General features: G+C 39.9%; 1 protein-coding gene across 3 annotated transcripts in view; it reads right to left on the bottom strand.

Moving 5' to 3' along the window:
* Nucleotides 1-17,176, bottom strand: part of KIAA0232 (KIAA0232 ortholog) — a 42,329-nt gene that overhangs the window by 10,635 nt on the left and 14,518 nt on the right. For 2 of the 3 annotated variants that reach the window (XM_068149531.1, XM_068149532.1), the window contains exons 3-5: nucleotides 8,974-9,040; nucleotides 7,675-7,756; nucleotides 3,495-6,795 (exon numbers count right to left, since the gene is read on the bottom strand). In XM_068149531.1, the coding sequence (XP_068005632.1) occupies nucleotides 3,495-6,795; nucleotides 7,675-7,756; nucleotides 8,974-9,040 (3,450 nt within the window). Of the gene's footprint in view, nucleotides 1-3,494; nucleotides 6,796-7,674; nucleotides 7,757-8,973; nucleotides 9,041-17,176 lie in introns of those variants that run through there. The other variant, XM_068149533.1, reaches the window with a different exon arrangement.

Genomic DNA, 17,176 nt, shown 5'->3' with positions numbered 1-17,176 from the left:
ACATTGCATTTCGGAGGAGGATTATTATTTTCTTTAGAGGTTTGCAGACCATTTATCCTTTTTAATAACCTTTTGATTCTAGCATAACTGCAGACTTTCCCAGCTTGGTATCATCAGGGATTTTCATAAACATGTGAAAATGTTACACCCCACACCAGAAAAAAAATAAACTATATTGTTTATGTTTTCCCCCACTTGATTCTCCTGCTTTTAAGGCACAGATTCCTCTGAATTTTGTCTCCTCCTTATCACTACCCAGTTTTACAGCAGGTCATCTCTACACTATTGACCTCAGAACCAATGTAAGACACCTCTCTTTCCTTCTCTTGCCTGCCCTTCCTAACGGAGTTCCACACTTACATAGCATTACTTCAGTCAAGCAAAGCATTTCACCAACTCTAACAGGACAGTTAATCACAAGGGCCATAAATATGTGTTTTGCCAGTAAAATTTCCTTATCCCCTAATGCATCATCCTAGACACATTAAGACTGACCCCAACAAAACCCACAAGGCTCTATATCTTTCTCAGGGACTCAATAGGATAAGCATTCTAAGGGCACATCTTCTTTACCAGAGCCCTGATCAAACTTGTCGATATGAGATTTGCGGCTGTTCCATTCTGAGATCATTAACTGGACCAGACTCTGTATTTACCACAACTCCACAGCTAAATGCAAGAGCATTTACTTGGAGGAAAGAGGACTGCACTTCAGGGGGCACTTTTTATAAAGTTTGCCCTGGGGGGATGGGTGGCTTTAGGGTTTTTGTTTCCTTTTTGCTTTGGGTTTGTGTGCATTGGGTTTGTTACGTGTTTGGGTTTTTTGTTTGAGGTTTGGCTGCTTTGGTTTGGGGGGGTTTGTTTTGTTGTTTTTGTTTTTATCTTAAGGCTACATATGTAATTATCATGCACTCCTGAAAAACTCCTGTAGGAGCTACCAGCAAAATCCTGCTGTAAAGTATGCTATAATTCTAAAGGAAGTGCTTTAATATAGAAGGTAAGAGGGAAGAAACTGATGCAGAACCTCCCACAGTCTCACAAATAGGAGGCATTCAAAGATAGGTGTTTGCACAGCATGCACATAATGCAGGTTTCTGAGGTGCAAACCAGGATGTGCCTCTGTTAAACTGTGCTCTACATTCGTATTTTCACATCCACTATTGATGCAAAAATACTTACTGGCGGTACCTTGGAACACAACTCAAAGTTGCTGTTAGCTAACAGCAAGTTCCACAGCAACTTGAATTTTTGTCAGAAGTCAGTAAGAGGAAGCACAGAACTTTAATTTCTAAAAATTCTTTACAAATACTGATCTATACTAATCAGTCCACAGCCTCTGATCACGTTACAACTCTTTTCCCCACGCGTGTACATGTTGGGGGAGTGCAGGAAGAATGCTTCTCCTAACCTGTTCTAATTCTTGGTGTTTTATATTGGTTTTGTTTCATTCTCATGGAAAAAAAAAACAATAGTATCACTGTCACAAACATTAAATGTTTTAATGCTTAAAACTCCCTCATCTTTCACAGAGAAATTTAACTACAATAAATGTACATAAACATTCTCATGTCAAAAAGCCAATTATCTTCAGATGCACACTAACGGCTCATAGAAAAGCCCAGAGTGTGCCCACATCCTCTAGAGACAGACTGATACAGGAGAGACAGTTAACCCAGGCTTTCTGAGTTTAAGTTGTAATTGACTTCTCAAGCCCCCCAGGAAGAGCTTAATTGCAAACCAAATTGGAGTCTAGACTGCTGAGCTAGCTGTTGGCACCTCATACTTCTCAGTGGCTTATAACTTTAAAGCTATGAAAATACCTACAAAATCATGCACCCTGAGCAAGGGTAGCACTTAGCGTTCCCTTTCTAGTAAAGAACTTAAAAGAAAGTTTAATACCAGAGCTTCCTGATCACCACTCTCTACTAAAGCTTGCTTTCATTCATTATGCCCTGCTGCATGATGATGTTAGATCCTCCTAACCCTAGGGAAAGGTAATTCCAGAATCTGTCCTGACTTACAGTCTAAGTCAATTGATTGTTTTGGTCATTCATTTTGCAAGGCCTGGCACAACCAGAAACTCCAGTAAAGATTTTTGGAGCCACTTCATTATCATTAACTTAACAGAGCAGAAGCAACCAAGATACCTAGAAAGGGTCTGAAGAAAGTCACAAATCTGATTCTCTCCTGCAAGCAGCAGACATCAACTCACTAACACTGGGAAAAGAAGTTGCACTAACACTTAATTTAAAGGAGGATGAGAGGAGAATAGGGAAGAAGGGAAATGAGGAACTGTGATTTTATTCAAGAAAAAGGTTAGTTTTAATAAGAGAAAGGTTAGCTTTCCCATACAGGAGTTGGCATTTACAACTTAAAACCTGAAGAGCACACAGCCATGCCACACAAGCAAGGTGCAACTCTTCAGCTGAAATTGAAACAAACTCCCTCCTAGCGCAGATAGGGCAACCGATGAGGATGTGCAAGAGGAGGCTGAAGAGGAAGAGAAAATACAAGATGCATCTTACAACTATCCAGACAATATCCCTGGGCTGGCTGCACAAGTAAATTATTTTGTTGGTCAAGCACTTGTTCTCAAGAGCAGAAGGAGTTCACAGCAAGAAACACTTGAGTATTTTTGCATGGAGAGGATTTCTGCTCTTGATCATTACTTAACCTATGGCTACAATTACCTGGAAGAAAACTCTGAGCTTAACAGTTATAGTTAGGCCTCCTTACAGTACTGTGATAGTGATGGATATGTTGCATCCATGTTTTATTTCTTTTTTGTGTCTATGCCAATAATAGAACATTTACATTTCCAGACAATCAAGCCTTTCTGCAAGCCTTTCTTGGTTGAAGTTTACATCCAATAATTCAAGTCCAAATTCTCCTGCTTGGAACTAACTATACTGAAAAGACTGACTTCAGATCTTCCTCTTCAAAATTCCACAATAGGTTTGAATCAAGATCAGCAACACCTCATTGCTCAAATGTTGTGCACATTTTAACCTATTATATGTAAATCAGATAAGCTAAAAACCTAAGATAAACAGACTTTAAAGTCACATGAGTGTTCACATGCATATATTTCTAAAGGTATGCAAGATGACACTGTAATGCCTAAAGATGGTTAATTTTTCCACAGAATCACACAATGACTGAGGTTCAAAGGGAACTCTGGAGGTCACATCATGTCCAACTCCCCCTTGCTTGAGCTGGATCACCTGGAATAGATTACCCAGGACCGTGTCTTTTGAATACCTCCAAGGATGGAGGCTCTACAACCTTCTTGGGCAACCTGTGCCAGTGCTAGGTCACCATGAGAGGCAAAAGAAAGGTTTTCCTGATGTTCAGATGGAACCTCCAGTGTTTCTACAAAACTCTATTGTCTAGAGAACTATACAATTATAAACACTGAACTTGAACTGTCACATGACAAACTGCTGGTTATCAGCTGCCAGCTGCAAATTCTGTAATTTTATATATCCACATACCTCTTCAAGCTCTCCTGAAGAAACAGGATTATCCTCGTACGTGGGGAAACGGCACCCTGCTTTACAACTGCAAAACCTGCCAGTCTCCTCACGGGGCTCCACTATTCTGCAGTTTACTTTAGAGCTCTCCATCGCCCTCCCATCTACAGATTCTTTCATGCTGCATTCTAAACAGGGATCTTGGTTTCCTACTGGCAACATCCCAGCCGACTCTTCTTGGGAATCCAATGATGTTTGTGCACTCTTCTCCATTCCAGACTTTTTTAATCTGGGAAGGAATTTTCCAGATTCAAGCTCTGATTTTCCATAATAATGCCCTTCTTTTTCTGCATCTTCTTCCAGAGGTTTGAGATCTGCTTGTGGATCCTCAAATACATCCACTTGAGAAGGGACAACAATACCTCCCTCATCTTTTTCTGACTCAAATTCTGACTCACTTCCACCACCTGGAGAAAGTTCAGATGCAGAAATCGGGCGAAAGTGAGTCCTTGGAGAAATGCGTATAGCCCTGTACTGCGTTCGATCGACACCGCATATCCTGGGGTGTAAAACCTCGCTGTCTGAATCAGAGCACAGGATTGACTTAGGTTTAAAACTAGGGCTGAAAGATGCAATTCCTTCTGGCTCAAACGAACACTCTACATGAAGAACTTGCGAAAATGGATTGTTCAGGTCAAAGGAAGAGAATGAGTATTCAAGCCCTGGTTCTTCAACTTGAAAGTTACCACAAGCTCCCAGTAAGTCTTCATGGAAGATAAAAGAAAACCCCTTATTTAATCCGTTATCTCCACTCTTTGATTGCTCATTCTGTTCAAATGATACAAATGGCCTCCATAATTGCCTATGACCAGGAGCAAAGCTATTACCTGGAGTCATAAAAACATCCGTACCAGCTATTGTCACTACATCAGAAGCCGCACACTGCAATAAGCTCCCTTTTGAGTGACTAGGTGGCACCACTGCCCACTCTCCATCACTATTAAATGTTTTGAGCTCCCCATACACTCCACCAAGTATAAATGAATTTTCCTTCTCCTGGTTAGCATCCCAAGGTTTTGATGGTGTAGTATAGTCACCACCATCTACTTTTGATAAATCGTTTGAGACAAAGGCTCTCTTCTCTAAATTCTCCTTTTGACCTTCCCAAAGGTGGTACTCTGATCTCTGCACTGCTTTATTGGGCTCCTGGAGGGTTTCAACTTTTGCTTCTGTATCCAAACAGCAGCAATAGTTATTTACATCAGCTGAAAACAATTCATCTTCTATTCCTTCTATTTCTACTATCGCTGCAGAATTTCTGTCTGTCATATTCGTCCAAATATCTTTAATAACCCCTGAGCTGTAGCCATCTCCACGTGGACTGCTTTCACTACACCCTTGTGTAGTTTCATAGTCTTTACTTTCTGCTTTTTGTTCTAGCTGAATACCACAGACAGATTCTAGCTTAGATTTTGTTTTGTACACCAAAGTGGGCATTTCTCCTAAAGTTCTACCTTGTTGCTGGCAGGTTTCTTCTGGCAAAAAGTCTAGAATTTCTTCATCTACATAACTCGAAGACACTCTAGGAACTACATAATTAATATCTTCTGCATTAAACTGCGTCGATTCTTCATACGGAATATTTAACGTCTCATTGTCTGAACGTGTTTCTTCCGAGTGTGACCATGGACTACAGGTTCTCGTTGAAAGATTGGAACAGTGTTCATTTTCATCAAAGGCACTATTTTTGGTCCATATTAGCAATCTAGACTGTGTTTTCCCAAGAATATTAGCAGTGCTACTAGAATCTGCATTTTCATTTCCCAAGTTGAGTGTTTCAAAAGAAAATGGTAAAACAGAGTTGCTGCATTGCACTTCAAACACTGAAAAACAAGAGTTTATACCAGACCCTTCATTAATATCTGAAAAGAGCTCTTGATTGCCAGCAAGCATGTGTGAATTAAGCATTGTGCTGTCTAAGATGGGAGAGAATCTGATCGGAGAATCTCCTCCAAAACTTTCACCATCTGCATCACCAGAACTAGAAGATGAGCAGCACTCCCAAAATTGAGCTAAATTACTAAGGTCTTGCAAGAACCACCCTTCAGCACCAACAGAGCTGGTCGAATCTGTCCATATTGCACTTTCCCCTTGCAACTCCATTCCATCTAACACTATGCAACATTCTGCCTCAAAATCAGTTTTTTCTTTACTCTTTTGTCGAATCATATTTAAAATCCGACTCTCCCCTTGCATCGTATCTGAGGCACCAGGATCCAACATGGATTGATCAATATCCACTTCATAGAAGTGCGTTAGTTCTGACAGATGAACATCATCTAAATATTTGTCGTCCTCTTGTTGAGAACATATTGAGGTCCCAGCGAGGTCAATATCCTCATTTAGAACTGCAGGCATTTCTACAAAGTGACCATCGATGAAAGTACCTGCTGCGAGGTATGTTTTATGAATATTACTGTTGCTAATACAAAGACCATGCACTGATTCAGACAACTCTTCTACAGCCTCTGATGGTACTCCACATAGATCTTCTCTGTTGCGGTACGTAGTCTCCAGCTTGCTTTTTCTGCTGAGAGGAACAAAGTACTCTGTAATCGGCTCAGTGTACCACAGGGGTTCTTCTTTATATTCCTTTTCATTTCTGCTGTCTAAATACAAATCTTTTCCATCACTACCACCAGCTTCTTTTCTTCCAATTTCTTTTAATGGCCTTTTACCTCTTTTGCACAGCTGTTTGATGGACCCGCTGCTACTGCTGCTGCTGCTGCTTCCGCTGTGGACTTTTCGATCAGCCTTTTCACCAGCTTTCACTGCAAGCCTGCTTTGCCCATTACGCCCTTTCTTATTTCGAACCTCTCTTGTTTTGTGCCTTACTTTAATGCATTTCACCGATGCCTTGTATTCACCTTGATTACCGCTAGAACTTGAGCCAGCCTCACTGGACCCAGACGACCAGGAGCGAGGACGCATCTTTCCCTCGGACTTATGTCGGACTTGCTTTTTGTACAAAACAGGCTTCTCTTCTACAGTGTTGTTACTAAACTTGTTTTCTTTCTCATTTTTACTTTTCTTCTGCTGGGTTCTCTCCTGTACAGTGGCAGATACCTTATTACTTCTGTCTTTAGTTACTTCGCTTTCACTATTGCAGTCCTTCGGAGAAGATGTGTCCGTGCTAGTTGGTGGAACAGTGGATGAAGATGAGGAGCTAGAGTAAGAGCATACTTTGGATTTATTCCATACAGTCATAATTTCCTGCAGGCAAACTGGCTTTTCAGAAAGAGGAGGAAACGCTTCATAGTACCTGAAAGCAAAACAAAAAGGTGACATTCAGATCACAGAACTACAGACAGGCATTAAGATTAGAAAGTATTACTAAAAACCACTTCAAAACACTACCAAACTCACTGCCAGAAAACCTAGTTTGTTCTACATATGCACATGCCACTCATTGCACTGTTTATCTGCACAGCAACACAGGAGAGATTAAGGCAAGGTTTAGGTTATACTGAATCACATATTTCAGTGAAAACCCGCTACAAGCCATTCAGATGCACACTAAGTTAAAGGTACATTAGTGCAATCAGTTCCCTGAGGAATTATCAACCAGACTGCTGCTACCAGTGGTTATTATTAACAGATACAGCAGCAGTCATGCTTCCAAGAGAAGTCAGTGATCAAACTCCTGGGTTCTTCAGTAACACTGAACTTGGGTACTTGATAACTAGCAGACCACTTTGCTTTTAAAAAGTTCAAAGGTTGTAAAAGAATTTGTTTCCCGTTTCCCATTTCTGCAGCAGAAGACAGAGTTCTGAACCCAGGAAACTGATTCTCTCCTGAAAGTCTAATGTGTCAATTAATGCTGTTTTAGTGGCTTTCAATTAACCTAGTTGGCTTGATCTTAAGGAAACTAAACTACAATATGGTGTGAGTTCTGCATATAACCAAAAAAAAAAGCAGGTAAAACTTGGCCAGAAATGAAACTACCCCATGGTACCAAATGCCCATATTTAAATGTAGAAGATTAATGAAAGAAGACAGCAGGAAAAAAATATTTCCCACTATTCACCAAACTCAAGTCCCCACTAAGTTAATTTCACTGTGTTAAAACACAGGAGTAAAAGGAGAAAAGAAACAAGCACCTCAGATAACAACAACAACAATAATAATAAAAGATGCATACATTTCTACTTGATCCTTTGCTGTGGGAGATAAATCAGTCTCAGGAGACAAAGAGCCTTCTAACTTTTTGTGAATCTTCTCCTCTGTTTTGGAAGAAAATTCCAAATGCTTAACAGAAAAATCCAAAAAGTCAGAGTATTTTATAATATTTGAACAAAAAGCACCAGGGTATCTACCTGTAGTAGTAGTTATTTTCCAGAGAATACTGTAAATCACATCACAATTTATACTCTGGTTACTATACATAAGGAAATTACAAGTTCACCACCCAAGATTCAAGTTTTTCTACAGCTGTCTTCATTAGTCCTTCAAATTCCACCAAACATATCTTTCCAGCAGCTGCATGCAAGTGCATGGTTAGCAGTGCCTCCTCTAGGAGACTGCCTATGGAATTTTCTGTCATTTCATACCCAAATCCTCACCTCCTCCTTGCACTTCTACATAGAAAACTAGATTGTGGGGTTTTTTAAAATCAACTACTGAACTAAGGATTTCTAGGAATGTTAGCATCTAAATTCCCATGTATTTCACTAAAGGGAGTATCCCTGTAGCAGTTACTGTGCTTGGGCTGGCAGTAATAGTTCTTGTTTGAAAGGTGACTCTGAAGATTTCTAATTCTTTATATTAAAATCTGTAAAATAACAAAAATAATGCTGCAAGATACAGCCTACTTTTACCACCTTTTCCCCCCCAAATAAATGGTCAGCATCATCTTGGCTGAATAAGAAAGTGTCACAGCACAGCACTATGAAACACTAAAAGCTGACTGTAATTACTGCTTAAATTAAAAACAACAGGGAATAGAAACAGCTAAATCATGCTTTAAGCAAGTAAATATTTCCCCTCTATTTCTTGCTATTTATACTGAATGATAAACATATTAATATTACTCTAAGTGCTATGTGCTGTAGAAACATTGCTGTGCAATGATTTTCATTGAAGACATCACGATATCATGCTCCCTGCCCTAAGCTTGACACCATGAATTTCCCACTATCATTTCCCCAAAGCCCAGAAGTTTTAAGCACATCCCTCTGTGGGTGCTTGTCACAGTATATAGCAATTTTGAGGCCACCCTACTCTTTGCAAGTATCAATACACAACCTATTTCTTAGGTGGACTAAGCATACTGGTATAGAATTGCTTGAACCATTTGCATGAAATCATTTTAATGTATTTTAAAATTGCATATCCTTTCCTCAGAGCTACTGAATTAGCAGCTCATGCCCCCAACCCCCCCATCTCAGAATATAACACAGACAATACCTGGCCTCAGAAATTTCAAAGCTTTTTTCCTCACCTTGCTTACTCTGAAGGTCTTTCAGTTTGGAGCAAAGCTCCTCCACTAACGTTTCAATTCCAGAGCTCTGCATGATAAAAAGAAAGAAAAAAGAAAACATAACTTACTAAAAAGGGTATTCATCTGAGAGCAAGACATTACTACAGTAAACATCTCTCAGCAGATGTGTATTTTTCTTTCTGTATTTAAAAAACAACACAAGTTATTACTAGGTCGAAGTCCATTCCTAGAAATACATTAGAGGTCAAAATGATTCCACCAAACACAGGTATAGTCACATAAAGAATTCACACCACAAGTTGCATTGTTGTATTAGAGCCAAGGATTTGCAAACTCTGCATCATTACATTTACTGCACTTTATCATTTAGGACTTAGGTCAGAGCTTCAGGATAAAAGTTCAAGAACTGACTGATAACTAAGATGCATTTCAAAAAGCTAAGCCTGCTCCTTGTGGTTGCACAATTTATACCTGTGAGAGTGAGACTGCTGAGATACAGAAAAGTCAGGAGTGAAGGTGAAAAGAAGAACATCATGAGACATGTATGTAGGAGACATTATTCCTCAGCACCTTCATGCAAAACAGATCCCCTAGTTCTGCCAGATTACAATGCCCATTTTTTTCTTTTTAAACTTGCATTGTTCACTTGGGAGAGCAGAGAGGAAAAATAAACACTTTGTTCATCTTCCCTATAAACTTCTACTTTCCTTCTTTACTCCCTCGCATCAATCTTCTAAGTTTTGGAAGACAAACCCAAAGTGGGACAACCTACTACCAACTGCCTCACAGGGGAAAACCCCACACTGTTCTAATGGAATAAAAGCTGCATGCCAGTCTGAAATCACAACCTAGAACCTCTTCCTTTGGAAGTCAAACTAGCTGAGGTGAGTATTGTGTAGGTATCAGCGCTCTTATTAGCTTGATGTTCAGGGACCACCTTTAGAGATGACACTTTGCACTCTCTGTAACTACAAACACAAGGCTGGAATCACAGTAAAAGGCAGCAATCCAGAGCGAGTGGGGACAATCCAAGAAGTGCCTGCATGTTACCATACAGCTGGGAACTGTGCAGCTTCTTCTCTCCCATGTGCAGTTTCAACATCAGACTTGGAGATTCTGAGACTCAATGCAAACGTACAACATTATGTCACCTTCTGAATTTGATACAATGCTGTGTGCTTATAGGCATGGAACACAACAGTCCCTCCAAAGCTAATGCAGATCAAATATCAAGTTACAGAATGCATACAGAAGAGTTTGATTTGCTGTGTCACCACTGTGGTATAGGGCTTTCTTTTTTCCAAGATCTAAGAGTCTAATCTCCTGATTACTGGCACGAAATTGTTGAGAAATGTGAATACATATTGCTAAAGCATGAGAAAATACTATGAGGAAAGAATGCTAACTTTATGCAGTGAAACCAGCTTCTTTAATTCTGACAGAAACACACAGCTGAAAAGATAAATAAATAAATAAATAAATTAAAAATCACACACTGAAGCAATGACTTTTCTGCTAACTTCTAAATTTTAATTATTTGCAGTCAAGTGAGAAAGCAATTTTCTATTCCTAACTGCATTGCTGCACTGAAGTGCTAAATATAAACCTTTATGCCACACACTTAACCGAGGATGACTTAGCAGTATTAAACTTTAAAAGGGATCTTCAAACCCAGTAAATTTACCATCACCATTTCAATGTTTAGAAAGAGCCACAGAACACAGTGATACACACAAACCTACGGAGTTGTAACAATCGGCATTTTATGCCTATACCGCTCCTGGCTCCCCCCTCTACACCCCCTCCTCCCCCCCCCAAAAAGGGCAACAGAGGAGGAGCTGGCCTTGGCTTTGCCTAGCTCTCCAAATGACTTATCAGGACACCTGTAGCAACCACAAATATCTTAGGAACACAGATTTACTCCCTTGACATAATTACATTATCATGTCCAAAAAAAACCCCCACCCAAATCCCCCAAAACAGCAATAATATGCTCACCATGACACAGTGAAGAGAGGAAAACTTTTGGAATCAAATGCTTAATTTCCTCCTGTACCATGAAACTAATACTTGAGTCAGCTGACAGGCTGCATGCTGTCCTGCATAGCACGCTGATGTGGCCAGTGCTGCCTTTAAAGGGGGGGGGAGGAAGCCACTGTGCAGAATGCCAACTCTCTAGAGACCACTTGCTCTACCTCTTGCTGCAGTAACAAAAAACCAAGCTGCAGCTGTACTTTATAGAAAGCCTCAGCAATTATTCCATATATGACAGTGCTAGTCTCTAAGATTTAGCTGCTGTATTGTTTCCACCATTTAAGTTAACGCAGCATTGTCGATGCAGCAACCCCACTGCCAGAAAGATACTGCAGGCACTGGCTTGGTTCAGCAGGACACAATCAGTTAACAAAATCAGGTGATCTGCCTGAATTGCTCTGCTTATGTGCACATTTAAAGGCAGTTCCCAAACTGTACAAATACTGGAGTAGGTCAATGGCATTTTTCGACATGGAAGTGCCCAATTACAACTGCTTTGGTCATTCCAACATGAAAGGCTTCAAAATCATGTCTTTCTGTAAGATCATTTAAACTACTGACCCAGATTTCTAACAACCCTTTTATCTCATTCAAACTAGAATGGGCAGCACATCATTTCTTTAATTCATATTTTTCATTTTGCATAACAAAACTTTCTCCATACCAAACAGACATTTTATGCTGTTCTACTGCTTCCAGCATATTTCCATTTCCTTTCCCTGCTTTAATGTACATCCAGTTCCACCAAAAGTTGGGTTTTGGCTTTTCATCAGCTGGCTGAAGCAAGGGAAGGATTACATAAAGGAGAGGTGTTATGTTACTGGCATAGGAGTGACCGTGCTAACAGATAAATTAAGCTTCTGAACTCATCCAGCATGAACAAGAACAGCCCATTTGAGTCCTGGAGTTACAGAACTCTTGCAGCCAATGTCCTCCTTACTGACCAATATGACTCTATTCAGAGCCAAATGAATGCAGTTCTCCATAACAAGGAATTAAAAATCCCACACCACCATAAAAAACCCACAACCAAGCAAGCAGGAAAGCTCCCACACCTTTACACATCTCTGTAAAATGTTTGTTGATTTAGTTGGGGTTTGTTTCATTTTGGTTTGGGGTTTTTGTTTGTTCATTTGGGACTTGGGGGAAGGATTTGTGTGGGGTTTCTTGTTGCTTTTATTTGTTTGCTTGTTTTGTTTGTTTTTCCACACAGGAAAATATATACCTATACCTAGATATGTAATCATAGACTGGGACGTCAAAGATCATCTCATTACAACCTCCCTGCCACAAGCAACCTACTAGACTAGGTTGCTCAAAGTCCCATCCAGCCTGGCTTTGAACACTTCCAAGGGAGGCACCATCCACCGTTTCTCTGGGCAACCTGTTCCAGTGCCCCATCACCTCAGATTGAAAAATTTCTTCCTTTTATCTACTCTACTTCTACCTTCTTTCAGTTTCAGCTGTTACCCCTTGCTCTGTCACTCCATGCCCTTGTAAAAGGCCCTTCTCCAGCTTTCCTGTAGGTTCCCTTTAAATCCTGTAAGGCTACTGAAAGGTCTCCCCAGAGCCACCTTTTCTCCAGGCTGAACAACTCCCTCAGGCTGCCTCACAGGAAAGGGGCTCCAGACCTCCAATCATCTTCACAGCCCTCCTCAGGATTTGCTCCAACATTTCAATGTCCTTCTTGTATCAGGGGCCACAGAGCTGGACACAGTACTCCAGGTGGGGACTCAGAGTGGAGCAGGACCTTGCACTTGGACAACGGTAATGCTGAATCTCAGATCAAAGGTGCTCTTAACACTCTCTACTTTCAAAGTAGAGCAGTCAGAGATGACAAGTGGCAACTCATTAGCTTAAAGCAACCCAAGTTCTTTTGTACATACATTCACACCCCTGTAGAGCTGCAGAAAATGCTCCCAGAAGACATTAAATCTACTTGTGAAAGTTTTTGATAAATTTAAAATATTCAATTTGTGAACCATGTCCACACAAAAAAAAACACCAACCAAAAAACAACCCCACCAGATAAAACCCAAAAACCAAATCACCCCCCAAAAAACCCAAACACTATTATGTACACCAAATTCAAACCCATTAAAAGCTGTTACCTATGTTAAAAGTGAGCACCAGCTTCTGTGAGTTTTTACTAAAAAGCTGTGAAACATAAGCTCCTCTCAGACTCTTGTTGAATCACTTCAGTTCCTGTTGACACTCCTATCTGGTAAGTTACTCTTGAATGTTGAAAACCAGCAAGAGTCACCACCCAGGAGATTTAACAAGTCTTTCCTAACTTGGATCACAAATGTCCATGCCCCACGATTATTTCACCTAGTTATTGAATCATGGAAGTGAGGAGAGCATTGGTCAGGAAAATTTTGTGTTTTCACTGAGGTTTGCCTCTTTCCTGTCACGCAGTAATGATGTCTAGTCATGGATCTCACACTTCCACCCAAAAAAGGCCATGCAAAGGTATCCTTTGTTGTGCAGATCTGCACACATGCAACAGCAACAACTTCTGGACAGGCAATAGCCACAACTTCTGGACAGGCCACAGACTTTCCAGACAAAGATGGAACTCTGGGACTGTTTCTTGGCCTGTAGCCTGTCACCAAGAGCAGGATTAGGTAGGTGCTCTTTACAAATCAGCTGTTAAGCCATGTGAACTGAATAAGGCACAAAATGTGATTTACTGCAACCACACATCTATTTCCATATTTTGTAGGATGACAAGAACTAGATAAAAGTCTTGGTTTTCATTTTTTACCGTTTTGATACAGCATAATTCACATGATTCTAAGTACCCCCAAAGGGGGTGCTCAAGAAACAGAAAGACTAAAAGAGGACTTAAAAAAAAAACCCAACAAACCAACAAAACACAAACTCTAACCCCAAGATCACCGCTGTAAAACTAACTAAATCAATAAATACACAAAAAAGCAGCTCCCTGAGGTGCTCAATCCAGGCAGAGTTCAAAGGAATAAAACAAGGGTCCAGTCTGCATTATGGAATTTTCTATTTAAGAGTATATATTTGTACAACATCTTTTTAACCCTTCAGTAGTGAAAACACAATGAAATCTTTATCTTTTCACTTAAATACATAATGATTTACAACACAAGACTTTGGACCAGTCAGAAAAAACAAACTCTATTAACTTCTTGTTTGGCTCTAAGTAATCTTCACTAGCATGTGACTTTAGAATATCAATTTCCAAGCAGACAAACTGACTTCACACCAGCAAAGTCCAGGCAATTTCAAGCAGTACAAGAGCTATGGCCCCCCACACAAGGAGATAAGAATACTTTCTTGGAACTCTCTTAGTCCTATCTTCTGCATGAAAACAGTATTGGGAAAGGGAAATCACATATCTCAGATCAGGTTCAGATTACAGAGCTGTAATTTACCGCTTCCCACTGCACAGTCTCATAGAGAGAGATAATAGCACATTTACTAATTCTAGATAACAGAGGTCAGCTACCAGTTCAAATTAACTTCAAATGAACATTTCACCCCTAAATGTAGGTTACTAGAACATCTGACTTTTGTTATTTAAACATTAATTCTTGTAGCTCCCTCCCATAGCAGGCTACATCGTGATGAAAGTTATCCCCCCTAATTCCTCTCTAGAAACTGCTCTCCTTGATTATTATTCATGGCTTATAAACAAACATGCCAACTTCAAAGTCAGAGGAGGCTTCCTGACCTTGTAAGCAGTGCTGCTGTGAGATTCCAGTTAATCACAGAGTGCAGATGCTGAAATGTTATCTATGTTGTCAATGAAAAAGCAGAAACTTTGCAAAGTGCTCCCACCAATTATGCAAATGTTATTTTCTGCATCAAGTGAAATGCAGAAAGGACACTTGAAATTTCCTCAGTAGGTATTCTGCTGGATTCATTAAGGTTTGATTGTGCATAGGGTAAGATTTCATCTTAGTGAAAATGACTGTTCTGCACTAAGAAAAATGATAATCTAGTGATATTGTTCTGTGATGAAACACTAGGCATTGTTCAGGAGAGCTCTGTAACCAACTTCTCTCCCATTTTCATGCCCATGCTTATGTGTCTGAAAAATTGTGCTGCCTTCTCCCTCCAAGCCATTTCTTCCTGTCTGTCCCAGACTCATCAGAGAAGCTGGTGGTGAGAGAATTGCCTTGCTCCATTTTGCTCCTATTATCACTGGGAGAACACACAATTTCAATTAGACCAAACACCTCTTTTCAGCCTCCAAGACAACATTATTCTATGGGAGATACTTAAGATAAATAGTAATTTACTTTTGCTAGCTTGCTGTAAACTGAGATACATGTGCTACCCCAAAATGTTGTGAAGCAAATTCTGTGTGGACTAAGAACTTCTCCAGTTTGATGCATACTTTTTCTAGGTCAAGGAAACTGCTTCAAAAAATGGAATAACTAAACCTTTATGTCAGCTTGCATTAAAGTTACTATTATGCTCAGGGTACCAGCTTCAGCAACCTGACAAATGAGACATGGTACCATAAATATTGATTTAACTGCCAAAGTTGTAAGGCAAAAAGGAATTGATTTATTGCCATTATATTACTCTGTGGTGGTTACCATGGCAAGACAAATTCACTTCAATTTTCTATGTGGTATCTGAAGTTACAGAACTCAGGCAAACATAGTTTGCCAAACTCAATACCACATAGCTCACTTAGTATATGAATGGAGAGAGAAGGAAAACCTTTGAAGCCAATGGATTTGATAGTACAGAGCCAATACAAATAGGACCATATTGCCTGAACCCTGCTAGGACATGCCTGAAGAGATCAGCAGCATTAGGCACTAGCAACGTGCTGTGGAAGATCTTAGGTGGTCACCTACAGGCAGAGAAGGAAAGAGCCTGGGAGTTCTGGGTTCATTAATGCAGAAAGGTAGGTACCCATGAAGTATCTTTTAGTCTCCTTTGCTCACTCTAAAAAATGTCCTCATACAGTTCAGCAGAATAAACACACACCAACTGCTTTAACTGAAACTCTGGCACCATCTTGGGGCAGAATATCACATGTAATACTGCAAGTGTTCAGTGAAGCAACTGTGTTGTATGGAAGCTGCAATAACACAGCTGAAAGATCTACTCACTCCATTGAGCAAGGCAAGTTTTTAGCAGAAAATTAGCCAGTTAAAAGGTAATTAAGCTTGGATTTATGACCAATGAACAGGCTGTGTGAGTAATTTAAGTATTATTGCTGGGAAATGCACCTACTGAAAAGTCTTAAAGGTACTGGTCTCAACAAGTGACCTCCAATTTCAGTCTTGTTCAGACAGTACCCACCTTGCAAAAATACACCACAGGTGTTTCTCAACCCTAATTTTTTTACTGAAGTCTCAAAGATTCTGCTTTCTGTCTCATTACTGACACGTTTCATTATTCAAATACAAAACCATTAGCACAGAGAGAGTAAAGACAATCTCAGAAACTATCCAGGAAGAAACTGACCTTCTCAGTTTTAGACATACCAGACAGAAATCAAAACAGTAATAAACACAAAACAAAACAAAAAGTAATGGAATGCTGACAGAAGCAGCTGGTTTTACTTAAAATTAGAGGCAGCAACTTCAGGATAAAATTTCTTATTCTCCCCAAAGGCCTTTTACATAAATACTCCCCAGTCCTATCCAATTATGTTTTGGAGGGTTTTTTTTTACCCAGCATTTCACTAGGCTGGAGATCCCTCTCCTTTGCTAGTTAACTGCAAACCAACACTTTAAAATTTCTTCTACAGTTCAGCAGGATAAGAATGAAGGTAAACTCTTTATTCAAGGTCAACACTAACAAGCTTTTAAAAATGTGGCCCACTCTTCATTGAAGTCTTTAACTGCTATTTATGCTTCATTCAAGTGTTTTGGAAAAAAAAATAAACTTTAGGACTGCAGTAAGAATAGCAACTGATTGCTACATTAAAGTACTTAAAAGTTCTTCTCACCATCATTCTGTCTTCATTTTCTGGCAAGTTGCAACGGATTTGCATTTCCTCTGCTTCTGACTGCACCAAAAGTATCTGCAGCCAAAAATTCATACTAATACAGACTATTTGGGACACCAAAATGCTTGTACACAAAAAAATACTGTCATTATAACATTAACAATCTTCGGTCTTGTATCTACCAAATAGTATCTGTCAAGGTCAGGCCTCCTCTCACAA

Source organism: Melanerpes formicivorus, unplaced genomic scaffold (genome assembly GCF_026170545.1).
Source record: "Melanerpes formicivorus ecotype bairdi unplaced genomic scaffold, bMelFor1.0.p_v2 SCAF_18, whole genome shotgun sequence".
Taxonomy (NCBI): domain Eukaryota; kingdom Metazoa; phylum Chordata; class Aves; order Piciformes; family Picidae; genus Melanerpes; species Melanerpes formicivorus.
The sequence above is the reverse complement of the archived record's forward strand: the minus strand, read 5'-3'. Positions and strand labels throughout refer to the sequence as shown.